At 54.2% G+C, this 19,065-nt stretch overlaps 2 protein-coding genes across 9 annotated transcripts in view; one reads left to right on the top strand and one right to left on the bottom strand.

Annotated features, from left to right (window-relative positions):
* Positions 1-16,976, bottom strand: part of DRC3 (dynein regulatory complex subunit 3) — a 35,044-nt gene extending 18,068 nt beyond the window's left edge. Inside the window, exons 1-7 of one of the 3 annotated variants that reach the window (XM_086686192.1) lie at positions 16,837-16,976; positions 16,028-16,173; positions 12,826-12,990; positions 9,288-9,404; positions 5,443-5,609; positions 3,532-3,678; positions 2,342-2,401 (exon numbers count right to left, since the gene is read on the bottom strand). In XM_086686192.1, coding sequence (XP_086542318.1) covers positions 2,342-2,401; positions 3,532-3,678; positions 5,443-5,609; positions 9,288-9,404; positions 12,826-12,985 — 651 coding nt within the window. In that variant the 5' untranslated portion in view covers positions 12,986-12,990; positions 16,028-16,173; positions 16,837-16,976. Of the gene's footprint in view, positions 1-2,341; positions 2,402-3,531; positions 3,679-5,442; positions 5,610-9,287; positions 9,405-12,825; positions 12,991-16,027; positions 16,190-16,836 lie in introns of all 3 variants that reach the window. The other 2 variants (XM_086686191.1, XM_086686193.1) reach the window with 2 other exon arrangements.
* Positions 16,977-17,406: 430 nt separating this feature from the next.
* TOM1L2 (target of myb1 like 2 membrane trafficking protein) overlaps positions 17,407-19,065 on the top strand; it is a 123,460-nt gene continuing 121,801 nt past the window's right edge. For all 6 annotated transcript variants that reach the window (XM_086686200.1, XM_086686196.1, XM_086686197.1 and 3 more), the window contains exon 1: positions 17,407-17,552. In XM_086686200.1, coding sequence (XP_086542326.1) covers positions 17,501-17,552 — 52 coding nt within the window. In that variant the 5' untranslated portion in view covers positions 17,407-17,500. The remainder of the gene's footprint in view (positions 17,553-19,065) is intronic.

Consider the following 19,065-nt stretch of genomic DNA (forward strand, 5'->3'; position numbering starts at 1 on the left):
CCCCCGCCTCAGCCCCCTAGCTGGCCTCCCCTGTGCACCGTCGCCTCACCCAGTCTGTCCACTGCTCCCGAGCAAAAAGCCAGAGAAACCTCTGTTAAACGCAAACCCAATCTCGTAGGTCCCTTGCCTGCCCTGTAGGACTTCCTCTTGGCCGTAGGGTAATGACAAGCTCCTGCTGTGGCCTGCGAGGCCTGCCTGCCACCCTCTCTCTCCAGCTCTCTGAGCGCCAGCCATTGGCTCCCTCGCCGCACTGCCTCCTGCCACAGGCCTTTACATGTGCTCTGTCCTAACCCTAGCCCTTCACCAGCCAACTCCTGCTCATCCTACGCTTCAAACCACCAACCCCCGCCTTGTACACCTCCTGGTATTTTCACATATCTGTGAGAGGATCTGTCTCTGTGCGTTGGCACCACAAAGGAAGGTAAGGACTTCCTCGGGGTCTGTTCGATTCCAGATACTGAGCTTTCTTTCGGCTCTCCTGTGCTGCCTGAAGCCCATCCCGTCTTACTCCTGAACGTGATGCGAGTATAGGTATCATTATAGTTTTGTGCCTTAACTCGGGCCTTGGCGGCAAATAGCTTATGTTGCACAGCTGAAATCCTTCTAAAGAACTGTTATTCATTGAGCTGTATGCTTATATTGTTTTCTTACATATTCATACTTTATTTTTAAAATATTTTTAATTCTTTTTTAAAAACTTTTTAATGTTTATTTATGAGAGAGAGCAAGGGAGAGAGAGAGGGAGAGAGACAGAGCATGAGTGGGGGAGGGGCAGAGAGAGAAGGAGACACAGAATCCCAAGCAGGCTCCAAGCTCTGAAATGTCAGCACAGAGCCTGATGCGGGGCTCAAACCCACGAACCATGAGATCATGACCTGAGTTGAAGTTGGGAGCTTAACTGACTGAGCCACCAAGGTGCCCTTATTTTTAAAACATTTTTAAAATGTTTATCTATTTATTTTGAGAGAGAGAGAGAGAGAGAGAGAGAGAGAGAGAAGGGGTGGGGAAGAGAGAGGGAGAGAGAGAAAGAATCTCAAGCAGGCTCCGTACCGCCAGCTCAGAGCCCGATATGGGGCTTGACCCCACAAACTGTGAGATCATGACCTGAGCTGAAATCAAAGAGTCAGACATTTGACTGACTGAGCCACCCAGTTACCCCTACATATTTATACTTTAATAAGGAAATTTAAATTTTTGTTTTTTAAGTTAATTTATTTATTTTTGAGACAGAGAGAGAGAGAAAGCATGAGTTGGGGAGGGGCAGAGAGAGAGGGAGAGAGACAATCCCAAGCAGGCTCCACTCTATCAGCATGGAGCCTAATGTGGGGCTTAAACCCACAAACGTTAGATCATGACCTGAACCAAAGTTGGATGCTTAATTGACTGAGCCACCCAGGTGTCCCAAATTTTTAAAAGTCTTTAGTTTCCGGGCCACCCTTTCTTCTCCATTCCCACAGCACTGCCTTCTCCCTCTCTCCCTCCCCCCTACCCCACCTCATCCCACATCTCTTCTCTATATCCTCTGTCTCCCAGATTCCTGAACTGTGGACCACATCAAGAATTCTGCTGAGAACCGCTCAGGGTTCCCCATGGGCCCTCACCTTCAATCGGAGAACCCTTAAACCCCAGCAGGGCCCTGCTGATTGACCCCTGCCTCCCCTGCCTGTCTCCCCACCTCCCCACACAAAGCCCCTCAAGCTAATAGCACCTGCCCATTCCATGTGGTTTGTGGGGGACTGTCCTCTGTTCCTCAGGGCTGGATTGAGGGGAGGGCCAGCCTTCAGGCACAGTCCAGGGCCTCGACTTAAAAGGGGCCTGATGAAAACAGGGGGAGAGCTCCACAGAGCTGAGAGGCACCTCAAGAGCCTGCCCTTGAACCTCTGTCCTCCCACAGTCCCGCTGAGGTGAGCGGCCCCCCAGTCATCCAGCACCCCGGCCGGAGACCCAGGGAACATCCTGGACCCTCCCCTGGTTGGCCTGTATCTGGGCCCAGCTGTTCTGCTGCCCAAGCCCTACAGCACCAAGAGGCCAGGGGCTTGGGGCAGGCTATGGCTGGCCTCAGGGCAGGCAGTAGTGTGGACAGGGAAGTTTCAAGTGCCCCTGCTTTGCAGAACTCTGCTCTTAGAGCCTTTTACTCATTATTTATCTTGATGCATCTAGGCAAGTCTCTGAATCATGAAAGGAGCCTTTGTTTCCCTGCGGCACAACGGGGATGCCCAGACTGGGCTGTCTGCCCTTTATGGAAGCTTCTGGGGACTGAGGAGAGAATGCTTGGGGAGGGGCTTTGGAACTGTGCAGTGTCAGGCTGTCCCCTGGTTCTACGACGGACTTTGAAACCTACCCCAACAGCTCTCTGGCCCATTCCAAGCATCGGAGCCCGTGATGACTTCCAAACTATTATCTACATGAAGCAAAAAATACTTGAGAGTATTAGAATTCGAGTCTCAGCTTTTGGTGCTGTCACGGGAAGCAGAGAAAGCCACGGTCCTCAGAGGGGCACCTCTCTGACCTCACCCTATCTCTGTGGACCTCCCAGGAAAGCACTGGCAAGCAGAGGGCTCCACACTTGGAAGGTGGCCCTGTCCACCTGGGCGCCGGGGCTCTGCAACACGGTCCAGGCCAGGCAGGGTCAGCCTTCAGACCTGTGGACGAGTCCTCCCTACTCCTGCTGGGCTCTCCCAGGTGCTCCCCATCACCTCAGTGCCCCCAAGCCCAGGCTCCTTTCTCTCAGGAAGGCACCAGCTTCCCGCAAGAAGCAGCAGGCAGGTCAAACAGTCCCTTGGTCTCCGTAGCACCCAACATGCAGGGACATCCGTTTCTGCCACCAAAGGCCCAGGGTATTGGGCCAGGTTCTTTCCTTCCAGTGGGGAAGGCACCCAGAGAAGGATCACACTGCAAAGAGCAAGGGGTGAGCGAAAGGGGGCAGCTCATAGCAGGGGGACAGGAACGCGGCGACCATGGACAGACCAGGCGGTAGGCGGGGGAAGGGCCCTCCTCACTGGGTTCTGCTGCCAGGCTGCCTGGCTCCGGCTCCCGGCCCAACCACCACTGGCTGCGAGCTCCCCGGCGAGGCATCTCGCTGGTGCCAGCCCTCGGTTGGCCAGCTGAGAGCAAGAGCAGGCCCCCCCCCCCCCGCCCCCTGACAGGCTGTAGTGAAAGCGACATCAAACAGCAACGTGTGCGTGGCGGACGCGTACGGGAGGATAGTTAGCTGTTCTATTGCTCCCGGGTTCTGCCACGAGCCGCTGATGCTAACTGCTGGCCCTTGCTTGGTGTCCCCAGCTTCTTCATTCAGAATACCAGAAAGTGCCGGGTGGCTGGACGTGGCCTGGAGGGAACACATGGAGGGACCTGGCCACCGTGAGCAGGCACTGAACGGCTAGCATGAGGGTCCTGCTGGAATGGTGCCCACGGGGGCAGGTCGAAGGAGTTAGATCTCAGACGGGCTCTGCCCCAGCGCCCTTTTCCGTGCAGTCTGGAGGGCCTGAAGACGGACTCACAGAGCCAGGAGACCCAGAGGAAGACACTTGCCATGTGGTCGTCGATGCGCCGGAAGTCCAGGTACACGAGGTCAGGAAGGTAGGCACAGATGAACATCTTGTAATCCTCCTCCTCCGCGATGGGGTTTCCAGAGAGGCTGAGCGTCCGCAGGTCCTTGAACCGCCGCAGGTAGATGATCTGGGGGGGAAGAGGGGAGAGTAACCCATCTTCCTGGCTGCCGCAGAGCAGAAAACACCTCCAGCGGCCTCTCCCCTCGTCGCTCTGCCAGGGTCTGCGGCCTGGCCGCGACACCCTCCACGCTGCCTGGGTGACAAGAGAGAAGCAGGCGGGGGCGGAGGGGGGGCGGGTTCCAGGCTGGACGGCTGTCCTGATCAGCAGGCTTGGGTTCAAAGCCCAGCTGTGGGACCTTGGGCAAGTTGCCTAACATCTGTGAGCCTCTGTTCCCTCATCTGTAAGATGGGCATAAGGGTGCTATTATGTGTGCCACAGGTGTTCCAAGGACCAAAGGAAATGAGCTATGAGAAACATTGAGAAGCGTGCCTCCCGCCTACTCCGTAAAGGGTGGTAGTTGTTGCTCCTGTCGTTACTGCTGGTCCCCCAGAACAGGCGCGCTTTTCCACTGTGAACTCTGTGGAAGGGCCAGATCTCTTAAATTAAATGGAACCCAATTTGTAGTTAACCTTGGATTAGCTGGATGACACTGGGACATTCGCTACCTGCCATTTAGTCTTCCTCTACTCCATTTTTAGGAAAGTGGGGGAAAAGTCAACAAGAGAGCTACTGTTTCATTTGAGAGCATTTTCTGCACACCAGACGCTGGACGGTGCAAAAGGTGGGGAAGGAACCAAGCATGCTTTTCCGGAGGGTTCCTCCCAGTCATCTGGTTGTGCAACAGGATTAAGCACCTACCAGGCCTCCGAGGCAGTGCTAGACCCCGGGGCTGCAGCGGCAACAAAGCTCACGTGGTCCCTACCTTTAGAGCAAGGGCTCACATTCTACTGGCAGGGACCAGGAATGCTTTAAAGAGTAAATAAAATCATTACTGTTGGGGGTAAGTGCTGTAAGAATACAAAGATGGAGGGGCGCCTGGGTGGCTCAGTCGGTTAAGTATCCAACTTCGGCTCACGTCATGATCTCGCGGTTTGTGAGTTCGAGCCCCGTGTCAGAGCCTGGAGCCTGCTTCGGATTCTGTGTCTCCCCCTCTCTCTGCTCCTCCCATGCTCGTGCTCTGTCTCCCCCTGTCTCTCAATAATAAATTTAAAAAATATATATATAAAAATGGGGCATGAGAGAAAATAACAGGGAGCCCTCTTTCAGTCAGGCCAAACGCCCCATTTCCAGTAGGTCCTCACCTCAGCAAATATTTGTGAAGTGAGCATGGGGCTCAGGGAAAGAGGTGCAAGTACGGACTGGTAGCCACCGATGGGCTAAGCGCGGTGTTCAAACATGATCAAATCTCTGGTAGAATAATCTGGATTTCTGGTTTTTCTTTTTTTTTATTTTTTTTTTAAATTTTTTTTTTTCAACGTTTATTTATCTTTGGGACAGAGAGAGACAGAGCATGAACGGGGGAGGGGCAGAGAGAGAGGGAGACACAGAATCGGAAACAGGCTCCAGGCTCTGAGCCATCAGCCCAGAGCCCGACGCGGGGCTCGAACTCACGGACCGCGAGATCGTGACCTGGCTGAAGTCGGACGCTTAACCGACTGCGCCACCCAGGCGCCCCTGGATTTCTGGTTTTTCTAGGAAAAGGGGACGACCTGGAAGGCTAAGGCTGCATTCCCCTCCCCGCCACCCCAGATGACAGACCCTTCTCCCCCACCCCCAGCTACTGCAATGCCCTCGGGCGCCCAGACCCAGGGTCTGCCCTGGGCCAGAGGCCAGTAGGAGCGGCCAGAGCAGCCACTCCAGTCCTGGCGCCTGCCGCCCCTGAGTACTCACGTTCATCATGTGGCTGATCTCGTTGTTGCCCAGCGACAACACCTGTAGCTTGACGAGGGCATCCAGAGAGTCAATCTTGGAGATCCGGTTGTTGAACAAGCTCAGGTCCTCCAGGTTCACCAGTGTGTCCAGCCCCTCAATGGCCTCGATGTTGTTGAAGGACAGGTCTGGAAGGAAGAGGGCTGTGAGGGTCCACTGGTTGGGGTTAGGGGTGGGACTGTCTTGGGACAAACCCATCGGGGCTACCTATGCTCTGGGAGCCAGCACCAAGCTGTCAGGCCAGTAACTGACTCACTGACTGACTCACTGACAGTCTTCTAGAAGCCATGCACAGATTCTTTCCTACCGTCTCAAACTTTTACCACCCTCTCCAATTCTGCCACTTGTCTTCCTTGCTGGGCACATGTGGCCAAATACTCAAGTCTGTGCTCTGTTGTTCTGGGATGGAAATGATGAATGGGAGGTCCACAATGGTGCATCCTGGAGCAGGAGGAGACAGTCTGGAGGGCCTCCTTCCCTCACATCTATGGGCATTTTCATAATAATACCACCTGTCTGCTTAGCGCTTCCCAGTTTATCAAGTGCTTATGAGTAAGTCTTCTGACAACAGCCCTGAGTGGCAGCTTGGGATTTCTCTCCCCGTTTGAGCATTGGGAAGCTGAAGCTCAGAAAGGCTCAGTGATCTGCCCAAAGTCACACAGCTAACCATGGTGGTGCCAGAGTCCATCCAGGGCTCCTCCCAGGACATGCGGCAGGCCAGGACCCTCCAGCTACACCCCAGCTGACTCAGATCCTCCAAAACCCCAACCCTGACCTGCAGCTGAGGTGCCAGGCCCTCCGTGGCCCAAGTTTCACATCCTGGGGAATAAAACTGCTCTTTTCCCACCGTGCTTTTCCGGGATCGGTTGGGGTTGGAGTTGCAACTCTGTCCTGGAACACCAAGGGCCCAGAGGCCTAAACTAGGAATTTTTCATGAGCTTGGAAATATGCTCATGATAGCTGCAGGCCATCACATTTTATTTGGGAAGTAATTTGGTGATTTGGGAAGTCGGTTTGTCCACACCTGAATTTAGCCTCCTTGGCGTATCAGGAGACGCTCACTGGCTGACAGTTGAGACTAATGGTAACTTATCGTCCCTTTCTTTTTTTTTCTTTTTAATGTTTATTTATTTTTGAGAGAGAGAGAGCGTGAGCTGGGGAGGGGCAGAAAGGGAGGGAGACACAGAGTCCAAAGCAGGCTCCAAGCTGTCAGCACAGAGCCTGATGTGGGGCTCGAATTCACAAACTGGGAGATCATGACCTGAACCAAAGTTGGATGCTTAATCGACTGAGCCACCCAAGCGCCCCCTTATCGTCCCTTTCTAAGTGTGTCATCTTATCTGATGCTCACAACATAGGCCTCATCTTCTGCGTTTGGTGGAGGAAAACCAAGATTCAAGGGGCCTGGTGATATGTGCCCAACATCACTGAGCACATAGAGAAGCTGAGGTTCAGAAGGCTCCAGGAACTGGTGTAGAGTCAGTATGTGAGCAGAGCTGAGGCTTGAACTGCAGTCTGCGAGATGCCAAGAACACAGTTCTGTTCTTCAGAGGCCGGGCCTGGCCCACTAGAACTGGCTGCGTGCCGGTAAATGTTTAACCGGGGCGGGGGGGGGGGGGCAGGGTTTGGCAGAGGCGGGGAGGCCCTGAATTGCAGCGCTTGCCCATTTCTGTGGTGTAAATCCTCCCATCGTGGCCAATTTCTTTTTTCTTTTCTTTTTTTTTTTCAACGTTTATTTATTTTTGGGACAGAGAGAGACAGAGCATGAACGGGGGAGGAGCAGAGAGAGAGGGAGACACAGAATCGGAAACAGGCTCCAGGCTCTGAGCCATCAGCCCAGAGCCTGATGCGGGGCTCGAACTCACGGACCGCGAGATCGTGACCTGGCTGAAGTCGGACGCTTAACCGACTGCGCCACCCAGGCGCCCCTATCGTGGCCAATTTCAAGCTACCGGCCTGACATCCCTGAAGGCGCAGTTGGGACTAGTCGTGCGTAATCAGCTTTGGAGAGCCAGTCCTGGCTGGCTCCAGTACAGCCTCAGCCCTGGGACAGCTGATGCGGCAGGCCACCAGCAGGGCCTCGCGTGAGGCGGGGGCTTGCTGAACAGTGGGAGACACCGTGTGCCCCACCCCCTGCACCCCGGGGACCCAGATCTTCCTGGCTATGGTTGGGTCCCTGGGTGACTAACGCTGTGACTGACAAAGGCCAGCTTCTCTCAGGGGGATGACCTGACCTCTTACCAGAAATGTCCCCCCTGTTCTCTCACCCCCATAGTATCACAGGAGTACTGCACGGGGGCCCATGACACTTGTTTTAGGTCTGAGAGATAGCTGGGCCTGGTGGCTCTCTCCTGAAAGCATGGCACTCAGACAGCTGGTACCTGGCAGGTGTTCCAGAGGGGGCGTGGCTCAGGGTCGGGGCTGGCCCGGCACCCTCTTATCCCTCTCATCTCCTACAGAGAAGATGCCTCCTGGCAATGCCAAGGAGGCGGGCTGCCAAGACCAGACTCGGCATTAATGGGTGCTGGGGTGCCAGGAGGGGTTGCCTGGGGCAAAAGACCCGGGCCCAGCTGTCAGGAGACCTGGCTGTGGTTCGCCTCCGCTGCCTGTAACGTGTGACCCCATCAGGTCCGTCAGCCGCCCAGCGTCAGCTGCTGCATCTGTATCTGCAAGGTGGCAACGTAATCCTGTCTGTGGGGCTGCTGTGGGCTGGTGACTGTCAGGGCCACTGTAGCTGAGAGTGTTTTGTAAATTCGGATGTGTGCCGATGCCCCAGGTTGCCTGTTGTTGGGAGCGGCCTGACCAGACGGAGGGAGCGTGGGCTTCGGGGTCACACAGATATGGGCTTGTGTGGCAGCTCCGCTGGAGCTTTGGGCAAGTGCCTTGGCCTCGCAAAATCTCAGTTCCTCTTCTCCACGTTGGGATTGTAACACTCACCGTTTAGGATTGCCGTGGGGGCTAAATAAGACAGCGATACAAAGAGCTCTCCGGCCAGCCCCCTCTCCTCGTTCACCAAAACCCCCTGAGGCCTTAGCAATGAGGGCCAGAGCTCTACACTCGGACAGAGCTCAGCTGGGAGCCTGATGCCCCCTCACTACTCACTGAGACCTCAGTTTGCTCATCTCTACAATGGGGATGCAAATGGATGGATTAAAAGGCCTCACAAGGAAAGCAGGCAGGCCCGTGCTTAGCAGGTAGTCGTGCTCAAGGGACACTAGCAGCTGTGATAATTGTTTCTGGCTTGATCTGGGCCCCCCTGACTGGCAGGGCCCACAGCTGTCTGTCACCCTGGGTCTAGAGTAACTAGACTGCTCCCTTGACTCTCTCCTAGATGGGGAGGTTTGGCAGGTGGGTCAGAATATTCTGGCCTGGTGTGTCCAAGCATATCTTTGCTGGCTCTGCACAGCAAAGGCCCCAGGCTTTTAAAAAGAGCAGCTTTCGGGGCGCCTGGGTGGCGCAGTCGGTTAAGCGTCCGACTTCAACCAGGTCACGATCTCGCGGTCTGTGAGTTCGAGCCCCGCATCAGGCTCTGGGCTGATGGCTCAGAGCCTGGAGCCTGTTTCCGATTCTGTGTCTCCCTCTCTCTCTGCCCCTCCCCTGTTCATGCTCTGTCTCTGTCCCAAAAATAAATAAACGTTGAAAAAAAAAAAATTTAAAAAGAGCAGCTTTCTTGTTCCCAGTAGACGGACCTTCAACTGCACACCGGCTAATTCCGGGCGGGCAGCGGAAAATTGCCTGCGAGGCAATGACCCTGGCAGTGCGTCACCTCTGATTAGGGCAGACACACATGCAGGAGGGGCCCTTACCCAGCCAGACCAGGTGTACCAGACGCTCCAGGCCCTCGATCTTCTCGATGATGTTGTTGTCCAGCTGTAGCTTCCTCAAGTTCTCAAACTGCCAGAGGCTGTCTATGCGGAGGATATCTGAAACGATTGGAGGAGGCGCCTTGGCTGCTTCCAGCCTGGGGTTAGGGTTAAGAGTTCAGTGCAGGTGCACTAAAAAATTGCAACGGCCAATACTAACCATTCACAAGGCCCATAACTCCACCGCCCTGACCTGGAGCATGCGACCTGGGGATGTGGGCTAAGCACCCAAGAGTCTCTATTAGTGCAGAGCGGGCAGTGATCAGTGCTTCTACCCAGGAACGCAGCAGAACTCAAAGGCCTACGGAGGGTCGTCGTGAGTGTGGGCTGGACCTGCCCAGGGCATGGGACTCAGTCGTGCCACCTCTAATGTCCAGCTAGGAGGCTTCTCGGGAGCCTGTAACACCTCGGGACACAGGACACCAACAGCGTCCTTCCTGCCACAGCGTGACAAATAGAACGAGGCTGCAGGGTGAATGCCTGCACCACCCACCCCTCGTGCACATTGGTGAGCATGTCAACTAGTTCAGCCGTTTTGGAGGGCAATTTGGCCGAGTTAACTGAAATATTTAATGCCTGTCGCCTTTGACCCTGCAATTCCTCTATTCGGAATCTGTCTGCAAAGGCACACTTGCGTGTGTGCCCAAAGAAATACCTATAAGCACATGAGAGGCAAAAAGATCGGGGGACCCACAAATGTCCCTATATGGGGAGTGGGATAAATCACCCATACGACAGAGGCGGGTTCCTGATGTCACTGAAGCTCCTGACCACCTTCATAGACACGCAGCCAACTCATTCTTTTTGCTCCTGATGCCACGCAGAGTTCGGTCTCTGTTGCTGACAGCCAGAAGAGTTCTGAACTACGCTGACGTATAAATAAGGAGATGCTACGTACATAAAATTCTGGAGGCCTAAACCTGCCCCCAGTTTCCTCTAGCAGCCATAATAGCTTTGTCGTTTACATGCCCCTTTTTTTCTATATTTGATTTTGCAAGGATTTCTAAAACTTATAAAATTAGAATACGCTCATTAAAATAACTGAAATAGCGGCGCCTGGGTGGCGCAGTCGGTTAAGCGTCCGACTTCAGCCAGGTCACGATCTCGCGGTCCGGGAGTTCGAGCCCCGCGTCAGGCTCTGGGCTGATGGCTCGGAGCCTGGAGCCTGTTTCCGATTCTGTGTCTCCCTCTCTCTCTGCCCCTCCCCTGTTCATGCTCTGTCTCTCTCTGTCCCCCAAAAAAATAAACGTTGAAAAAAAATTAAAAAAAAATAAAATAACTGAAATAATATAGAAGTAAAAGGGGTTAAAAAAAAAAAAGCACACTTAATAACCACACATTCGGGGGCAGTGGTTTCAACATTCATTCAGAGGTTGTGAGGTCCTGGGGGAGGCCGGGTGCCCCCTCTTGGCTGCCCTCCCCAAGCCAGGTGGGGGTGGGGATGGGTGGACCGCATCTCTCTCCCCCAGGGCCCTGCCTCTGCCATTCCCAGGGGCAAGTGGGACTGGTGTCTGTTCCCCAGCTCACTGTGGCCAGATTTCCCAGAATGATACCCAGGACCTCAGATACCACCCACCCTGGTCTGGATTTTCCAGGAGCCTTTTCTGGCCCTGGTCTTAGACTGACAGCTCTTGGCTATGACTGACTTTCCGGAGACGCTGCTCCCCTGGGTGGCTCCTGCACTCTGGGTGCTCTGCCTTGCACACCTATGTGCTGCCTTTTCCTTAGGCATCAGCAGTTCGTGTGGAAGAGCCAAAACAACGCAACAAAAAACCAGGATGTATTCACCAGTTCTAAGTGAGTTACTAGCAATGACAGGACTGCTCAAAAAGTCCAATTTTAATCTTCAACATAGACATGGGATCTGCCTCCACTACCCCCGGTTTGGTCTCAGCTCATTGTTTCCTGGACCTCAGTCTCTCTGCTCTGGCCCTGGGGTGCCACACTCTATCCTCCCGCAGCCAGTAGGATCTTGTGAAAAGCTAAGTCCCATCCTGTCCCTCTTCTGCTCAGGACCCTCCCGGGGCTCTCATCTCACTCACTATAAAAGCCAAACACTGCCTGTTGGCCCCCAAGACTGATGCTAGCTGACCTCCTCACCTCTCTGATCTGTCTCCATACAGGGGTGCCTGCCTCAGGGCCTTTGCCCTGGCTGTTCCCTCTACCTGGAATGCTTTCCCTGGATCTCTGCGTGCTTCCTTCCCTCACTTCCTTCTAGTCTTTGCTCAACTGTCACCTTCATGATGAGGCCTCTGACCACCCAATAAAACACCGTGCTCCACCCCCAACTCCCCTTTTTCCCTCCCCTTGATTTCCTCCATAGCACATATTACCTTTAACATACACTATTTTTATTTTAATTTTCCCATCACCTGGACATCAGTTCCACGAGGACAGGGGTTTTTGTCATTTTTGTGCACAGTTGAATCCCTAGTGCCTAGAACAGCACCTAGCATATAAGATGCATTTTATAAATACCAGCAAAATGAACCTTAGGAAGGGGAGGAGGTGAGCTAAAGGAGGCTAAAGCCCCCTCTGGTGACAGCCATTCTGCAGTCCCTTCGCCCCTCCCACCGCTGAGGTAGCCGGGCCCAGGGTCCCTTCCTGCTCTGGGCGGTCAGCCGTGGAGGCCATGCTCTGGGGAGGCCTGTGGGTTCATGAGGCTTGGGCCAGGGCTGTGCCTGCCTTGCCCACTGCTGTGTCCCCGTGGTCCGCCCCAGACTGGCTGAGGCAGGGCCTCAGTAATTCCCCTGTTGTCTCCTGGATGTCCCGGCAGGCCAGCACAGAACCCCAGGACAGAGCAGGAACGTGAAGCAGCCCGGGTCACTGCTGTGGAGCCACCTGCACAATACACGCAGCACCCTGCCCGCCTCTCTCGCTTCCTGTCGCACCCCCTCTGTCCTGAGCCGCTGGCCTTCTCCAGCGAACACACTGTGCGTGTGTTACCTCACTTTCTCCTCCTAACCAGAGCTTGAGACATGGACTATCATCTTCCCATTTTACAGAAGGGGACACGGAGGCACTAAGGACCTGTCTTCCCACGAGGCTGTCCTCCTGCTCCTGAGGCCCCTCTCCTGCTTCCTGCCCCCAGCGCACATCCTCCTCCGCCCCATGGCTTCTTCCTGGCTGCGTGGGACCACCCTTCTGGGTTCCACCTGCCAGGGACCCCGCTCCAAGAATTCCATGTGGGATCTGTGACGGAAGCAGCGGGGCCTTTGGGTTCATTTAGAGTTGGAGTGGGAGAATTTTATCTTTTTCCCTATTATTCAGAATCAGCAGTGCCGTGGATATTCAAATGCGAATGATACTCAGTATTAACTTTTCAAACACTCTCTGCCATTCCTATGCCTTCTAACCCACGTGGGCCCGCCCGCTGATGTGGGTCCCATGATCCTGGACTCTGTGTGGAGTTCTGGGGCAGAGAAGCCAGGGGCGGGGCGCTGGGCCGCCTGGTGGCCCCAGCCCAGCCCAGGATACGCACTTTGGAAGTCCAGCCGCAGTGAAAGCACATCCTTGAAGAGGATGCCCTCCTGCCTGGCCAGCTGCCCAGCCTCGTCCCGTGGGCCCTGTTCTCCCACAGCCAGCTTGAGCATGTCCTCGTCCATCACTCTTGGCTCCACTGAGTCGTACAGCCAGTTCATTTTCCCTAAAAAACACCACGTGCCTCCTCCACAATCTGCTCCTTCCTTTGTTTGAAGACAGGGTTTGGCTGGGGTCTTTTTAAGGAGCACGGTGACAGTCACGGATGCTCTGAGGCTGCCCCCATCCCGGTCCGTGGCCCGCCACACTGAGAGGCTAGTACGTTTGCACTAAGGCTTCTCCAGGCCTTTTCCAGCAACCGTCTGTACCCGTCCTGCCTGGCACCCATCTGCAGGGGTGCACCCCTTGGTCCCACAACCATGGCTGTGACCCTACCCCCACCCCGGGGACTGGTGGTCCACACTGGTCTCTTCAGCCTTGGGAGCTCAGCTGCCCTTATGGCCACGGCCGTCAAAGCCTCTGGCTTTCCTCACCCACTGTTACTCAGTGTCTTGCCACCAACCGCTGACCATGATCCTTGGCAGCTCCAGCCAGGCATAGCAGTCGGTGGCTCCCCTTCTGAGAGACTCGTCCCCATCAGGCAGTGGTATCCGTACTCCCCCCATCTCACCACAAGCCGCCCAGTGCATGGATATTGGCAGACACTGACCTATGCTGGCCATTCGTATTCTCCCGCTGAGGAATGTGAACTTGGGGCAGTGGGATGAAAGCCTCATCAGAGCCGCCTGTGTGAGCTGGGGAGGAACTGGGGGGGCCATGGGCTGGCCAGACGTGTGGTTAAGCGGAGATAACAAGAGGGGGGTGAGGCAGATGGACAGAGAGAAACAGAGACGGGAACCTGGGTGATCCAGAAAATAAGACAGAAGGGCGGACAGACTGACAGTCTTTGCTGGCTGTCCCACCCCTAGTGTCCCTAATTCCAGGCCCTGTGAGAGTTTCCTGACTCCTCACATTAAATCCTCTTTTAGTTAAACTGACACCAGTAGGTTTTTTTTTTTTTTTCAATTTATTTTTGAGAGAGATAAAGTGGGAAAGGGGCCAGATGAGGGGCTTGAACTCATGAGCCATGAGATCATGACCTGAGTCCAAGTCGACACTTAAACAACTGAGCCACCCAGGCGCCCCTAGGTTTCTACTGCTAATGGGCCAAAGGGATCTGGCTGAGACTCTGCAGGCAAACGGGGGATCTGTGGAGTTGGTCAGTCGTAGGCTGACCCTGGGCTGCTGTTCCTGGCTAAACGGAGCCATGGTCCTGGGAAGCCTGGGCACCCCAACCTCATTCTCATCATTATCAACATCCAGAAGGGTTGGACCCTGCAGGAAGGCACCCCCTATTGGAAGCTCCCAGATTCTGCCTCCTGAACCCTCTGGAAACTCAGTCTTCCCTTCTTCTTTCCACTCCTGTGTCTCTCCTCCCTGCTGGCTTCACCATCTACCTTCACCCTCTTGTGTCCCCAGCACCCAGGCCTCCTCCCTGATGCTGGGCAGTCCCTGTACTATTCCACTGAGTGCTGCTGGAGAGACTCCCGGTGTTGGGCTGATGGTGTTCACTGCAAACTGGGGTGGGCCGGGCAATCCTGCCACCTGGTCTTAGAGACTGCCACTGCCCGCTGCCCTCATCGGTCCTCTCCCACCATCCACTTGGATGCAGCTTATGTAAATATGCATCTTCCGTTTCTGGGCTGTCCGTGATCAAATGTTCCTGTGCCTTTAACTCTCGTGCATCCTTTCCTTCTGCTCCTTAGGAGCCACAGCCTCCCCTCCACCCCCTTCCCCCCCCCCCCCCCCCGCACTAACGCCCACCCCCCACACCCCTTCTCCACCTGCGCCTTCCATCTTCCCCTCTCCAGGCTCTCAATGCTGGCTCCAACTCCTTAGGGTGAATGAATCAACTCCCAAAGACGTTTCTAGTCCTCCCCCTCTTTCCATCTCCCCAGTCTTTTGAAACAATTTTTTCTAAGACTTCCTATAACCTGACACCAGCTTGCCTTTGGGGAAATTTTAATGTGCTGGATTTGGCAGATGTTACCTGCAAAGTGTTTGTGCGTTTTCAAAGAAAAATGCCGTACTCTGGGAAATGCTTCTTAATTCCGATTTCAAAACTCTGACTGAATTCTCATCACTCCCACCTCATCTAGGCCTGGCACCTGGGAAGGATCAGGCTTGCTTTCAGTCAAGCCCACAGTCACTCCGCAGCGTGGAACGGTTATGAGGCACAATCTTTGTTAAGCACACGAGGACAGGATTTGGAACTTGAGCGTGCATCCTTCGGCAACTAACCTCACCTGTCTAAGCCCTTGATTTCCCATCTGTAAAAATGGATAATTCCTCCCTCCTACATTTGTTTAAGAGCGTGTGTGTAGCCCACACATGTGTAATGAATTCACATTTTTATTCACAGCTACTACAAGCTGTGAATAAAACAGATCTCCTTCCCTCTGTTTCAGATGTGAATCAGATAATCATACATTTAATTACAAACCATGGCAAGTTTGTAGATGTAGGGAACTAGGACAGCATACATCAGGGGCACCTGACCTGGCCAGGGGAGACAGGGCCGAGATCTGAAGGATGGGTAGGAAAGGAGGAATAGGGAACTGCACAGTGAGGGCCCTGAGGTGGGAGAGAATGAGACATGTTACTTTTGGGCTGAAGGGATGCAAGGTCGAAGAGGCCTACAGGAGTTTATTATCTTAGGATCCCTGGGAAGCTCCTGGGGCTTAATAAGGGCAGTGATGTGAACAGCTTTCAATTTTAAGAAGCTCACTCTGGCTACAGTACAGAGAACTGCAAGGGTTGTAAGGGGAGAGATGAGGGGAGTGGTGGTCACATTAAAGGGAACTTAATTTACAGGTAGGACTAATCAGCTGCAGTTTCCAGATGAGGAAATGGAAGCTAGTTGGAAAGACTGAGTAATATGCCTAATACATCTATATGGTATACGGCGGAGGCCGGAGAACAGGATTCCAGAGCCTACTTCCTTAATCCTGACTCAATCGTACCCAGGGCACTGGGGATTTTCATTGTCACAGGGCACAGAGTTTCTCACAGCTGTTCTGGCTCGGGGTGGAGGCCCGACCGCTCCTCCCCTAAGGGGATTTTAGCAATAATTTACCACCCAACCTGGGTTCCTGTTGACTTGCCTGACAATGGTGTTGTTGGTGAAGACCAGAGGCAGGAGATGGGAAAAGCAGCAGCGAGTTTTACACCACTGTCAATGGAGCAGCCTCCTCACGGAGAAACAAAACCAGAGTTGTCCAGTGGAACAAGAACTTGGGATCATTTGACTCTGAAAAACAAAGCCCCTATCGGCCATGGATTAATAAGAAAAATCAACTGTTTACCGAGTGCTTACTGGGTACTAAATGCACATTCATTACTTGATTACATGTCGGCTCTGGAAGCCATTGGAGAAAGGAGTCCTAATTCTCTAATTTCCCAGGTAGGGAAACCGAAGCCTGGGAGGGGAAGGAAATTGTCCAAAGTCATACAATGAACTGCTGACAAGAGGCAGACAAGGAACTCGGGTAACTGTATCCCAAGCCAAAATACTTTATACAGCACCAAGGTAAAGAATAAAAATAAAGAAGAGACACAATTTTATGACAGTGAAGAGGTCGGATATGAGGGTTAAACACCTGAAGAAGTTATCAATGGACCGGGTAACTTTCGATAAGAGATCAGGCCAGGAAGCGCGGGGTGGAACCCCTAAAAATCTCTTTGGGCCCTGCTCCCCCAGGGAAATGCTTCCTTAGCGTTTTTCTCTCATCCAAAGGCTGGAAGCCCAGGGTCTCAGCGCGGCGGTAAGTGGCTGACAGAGAACCTGTGTGCTTATTTTATAGGTGAGGAGCGCCGGGCCGACTCCCAGAGAAAAAAGGTCAGAGGAAAGCTTTAAGTCGGGGTTCTGTCTGCCCACGCGAGACCTCCCGCACTCTCAGGTCCAGGGTCTCACCGTCTGAAGCGCCGGCTACCGGACTGGTTCCACGCAGCAGATGCTTCGCTCGGTTGCTAAGGGAACCAAGCGCGGCCAGTCGGTTGCTAAGGGGAAGTCTCGAGGTAGACATCCTGGGTGAAAGTTGACGGTCACGTGACAGTATTTCTTGGGTGGGGAAATACTCCTACCACCAACCAGCAGTAGAAAAAACAAATGTTTTTCCAATCAGCGCCTTCTATGGGCAGGGATATTAGTAGCCCCGCCTCTCCCCCGCCCCCTATTGGAGTGATTGACTCTCCTCTTGACCAATAATAGTAAGGATTCACTAGATTGACCAACATATAGATGAATCAAAATACACAGACTCCCGTTCGGGGGCGGGCCAGGGGAGGTGCCGCTACGCCTGACGGAGATTCCTGTGACCTAGCTCGCCGCTCCGCCCAATCGGACGCCGCGGGGTAGGAGGGGCTTCGCGAGGGAGGTGTGGGGGCCAATCGGAGAAGGGCTTGGCAGGCGTTGCCCAATAGGGACGCGACAAGGGGTGGGGTCAGGGGCCGGGCGTTCGGCGTTCGAGAGGGTGGGGCGGGGGCAAGTGTCAGTCAGGTCGGGAGCGCGGCGGGGGACAGCGGATACCCGGGCGGCTGACAGGGGGCCCGGGCCGCTGCCGTGTTGTCCGCTCAAGATGGAGTTCCTCCTGGGGAACCCGTTCAGCACCCCGGTGGGGCAGTGCCTCGGTAAGGCCGCGCGAAGGGTGGGCAATCTGGGTGGGCGGCGGCGGTGGACGGGGCTGGTGAGGACCGCGGGCCTCTGCCGGGCACCGGTGCCACCTCACCGGCGTGCCGGGCATCCTTGCCGTCGGGCCTCTGCCCACGGGCTGTCTGCGCCTGCTCACGGCGCCGGTGCCGCCCTGCCAGGCGGCTCCCCGAGGCCCAACTGGGACTCGGAGATGCTCCGCGCGTCCCTCCGGATCAGGGCCCAGCCCTTCCTGGCCGATAGAGGTGGTGGTGGCTGCTGGTCGGCTTACCTCCTCGCCTACTGGGAGATGCCAGTGAGTGCGTCCTCATCCAGGCTGACAGTGTCGCTGCCACTGCCGGCAGAACCTAGTTCTCCCACACCCTTCTTCCTCCATCCCTGTCCCTCTTTTCAGTACCAGCAGCCCTCACACCGGGCACCCTCCCAGAGAATACTGCCTGCTCCGAGACTTGCTAATTAGAATTGCAACTCAGCTAGGCTGTAGGAGGGACTGGGATTGTGGGGAAGTGTTCCTAGAGGGTGATTATCTTGGCGTGGGGATGGCATGCCTGACTGCCTCTGGGAAAGAAGGGAGCCTGCGTTACTTAATGATGAGAGCCCTGGACTGGGAATCATGAAACCTGGGCTTCGGTAGGGTCTTTGCCAATGACTTTCCCTGTATGACCTTGTGCGAGTCACTGCTCTTTCTGGTTTGACATTTTCCATGTCACTGCTCTTTGTGGTTTGAGGGTTTTGGAGGTGAGATATGGTAGGTCCCTTCAAGTTCTCAAGTTTTAATATTCTTTATAGTAGTCTCTGCACATTGACTATTGCTTTCCTGCTCTGTTAAGTTTGCCCAAAGCTGAAGTCTATTGGTGACAATGCAGAGAGAGGGGTACTGTGCAGCACCTGTTAATCCTATATGGGGGCTCTGGACACCTGGAAAAGGGCACCAGAGGTGACCAGTATCCTGGGTAAGGAAAGCCCAAGGCTAGGTAAAAGAACACCAGAATGGCCCCCCTGTATGGGATTTCTTTACTTAAAAGGCAACTTGCCTTTTCACCCAAGGCAGGAACTTAAGCCAAGTGATTAGTTGAGAATGTTGATTGGTTTCTTTTAAAACCGGGTTCCTCCTAGTTGGTGGAAGGACTGGTAAAACGTCTTTTATGAGCCGGACCTTTCCTGTCCTTGTGGGCCTGGCTGGTTTTGTCAGTAGTGATTTGATTATTTCCTGCTTCACTTACGATTTTCCAGTTTACTTATCAGCCTTTAGCGGGGTATGTGAAGTTACTGAGGCCTCTCCTGGCGGCAAACTGGCATTTTGGAGCCTTTCTTTTCTCTGTAGTATAAGGTCTTTGGCGAGGGATGATGGACACTGGGCCCTGGAAGAGTCTCTTCCCACCTTTATGGACTACGATGTCTATCTAGATTTTCTTCATTTCCTTTCCTCAGGGGCTCTTTCACTTGCAGCCATATTCCAAAACCTCATTTCTCACTTGGGTATTGAATTACAGC

The sequence above is a fragment of the Puma concolor genome, chromosome E1 (assembly GCF_028749965.1).
Source record: "Puma concolor isolate L17-30 chromosome E1, mPumCon1.1.hap2, whole genome shotgun sequence".
NCBI lineage: Eukaryota > Metazoa > Chordata > Mammalia > Carnivora > Felidae > Puma > Puma concolor.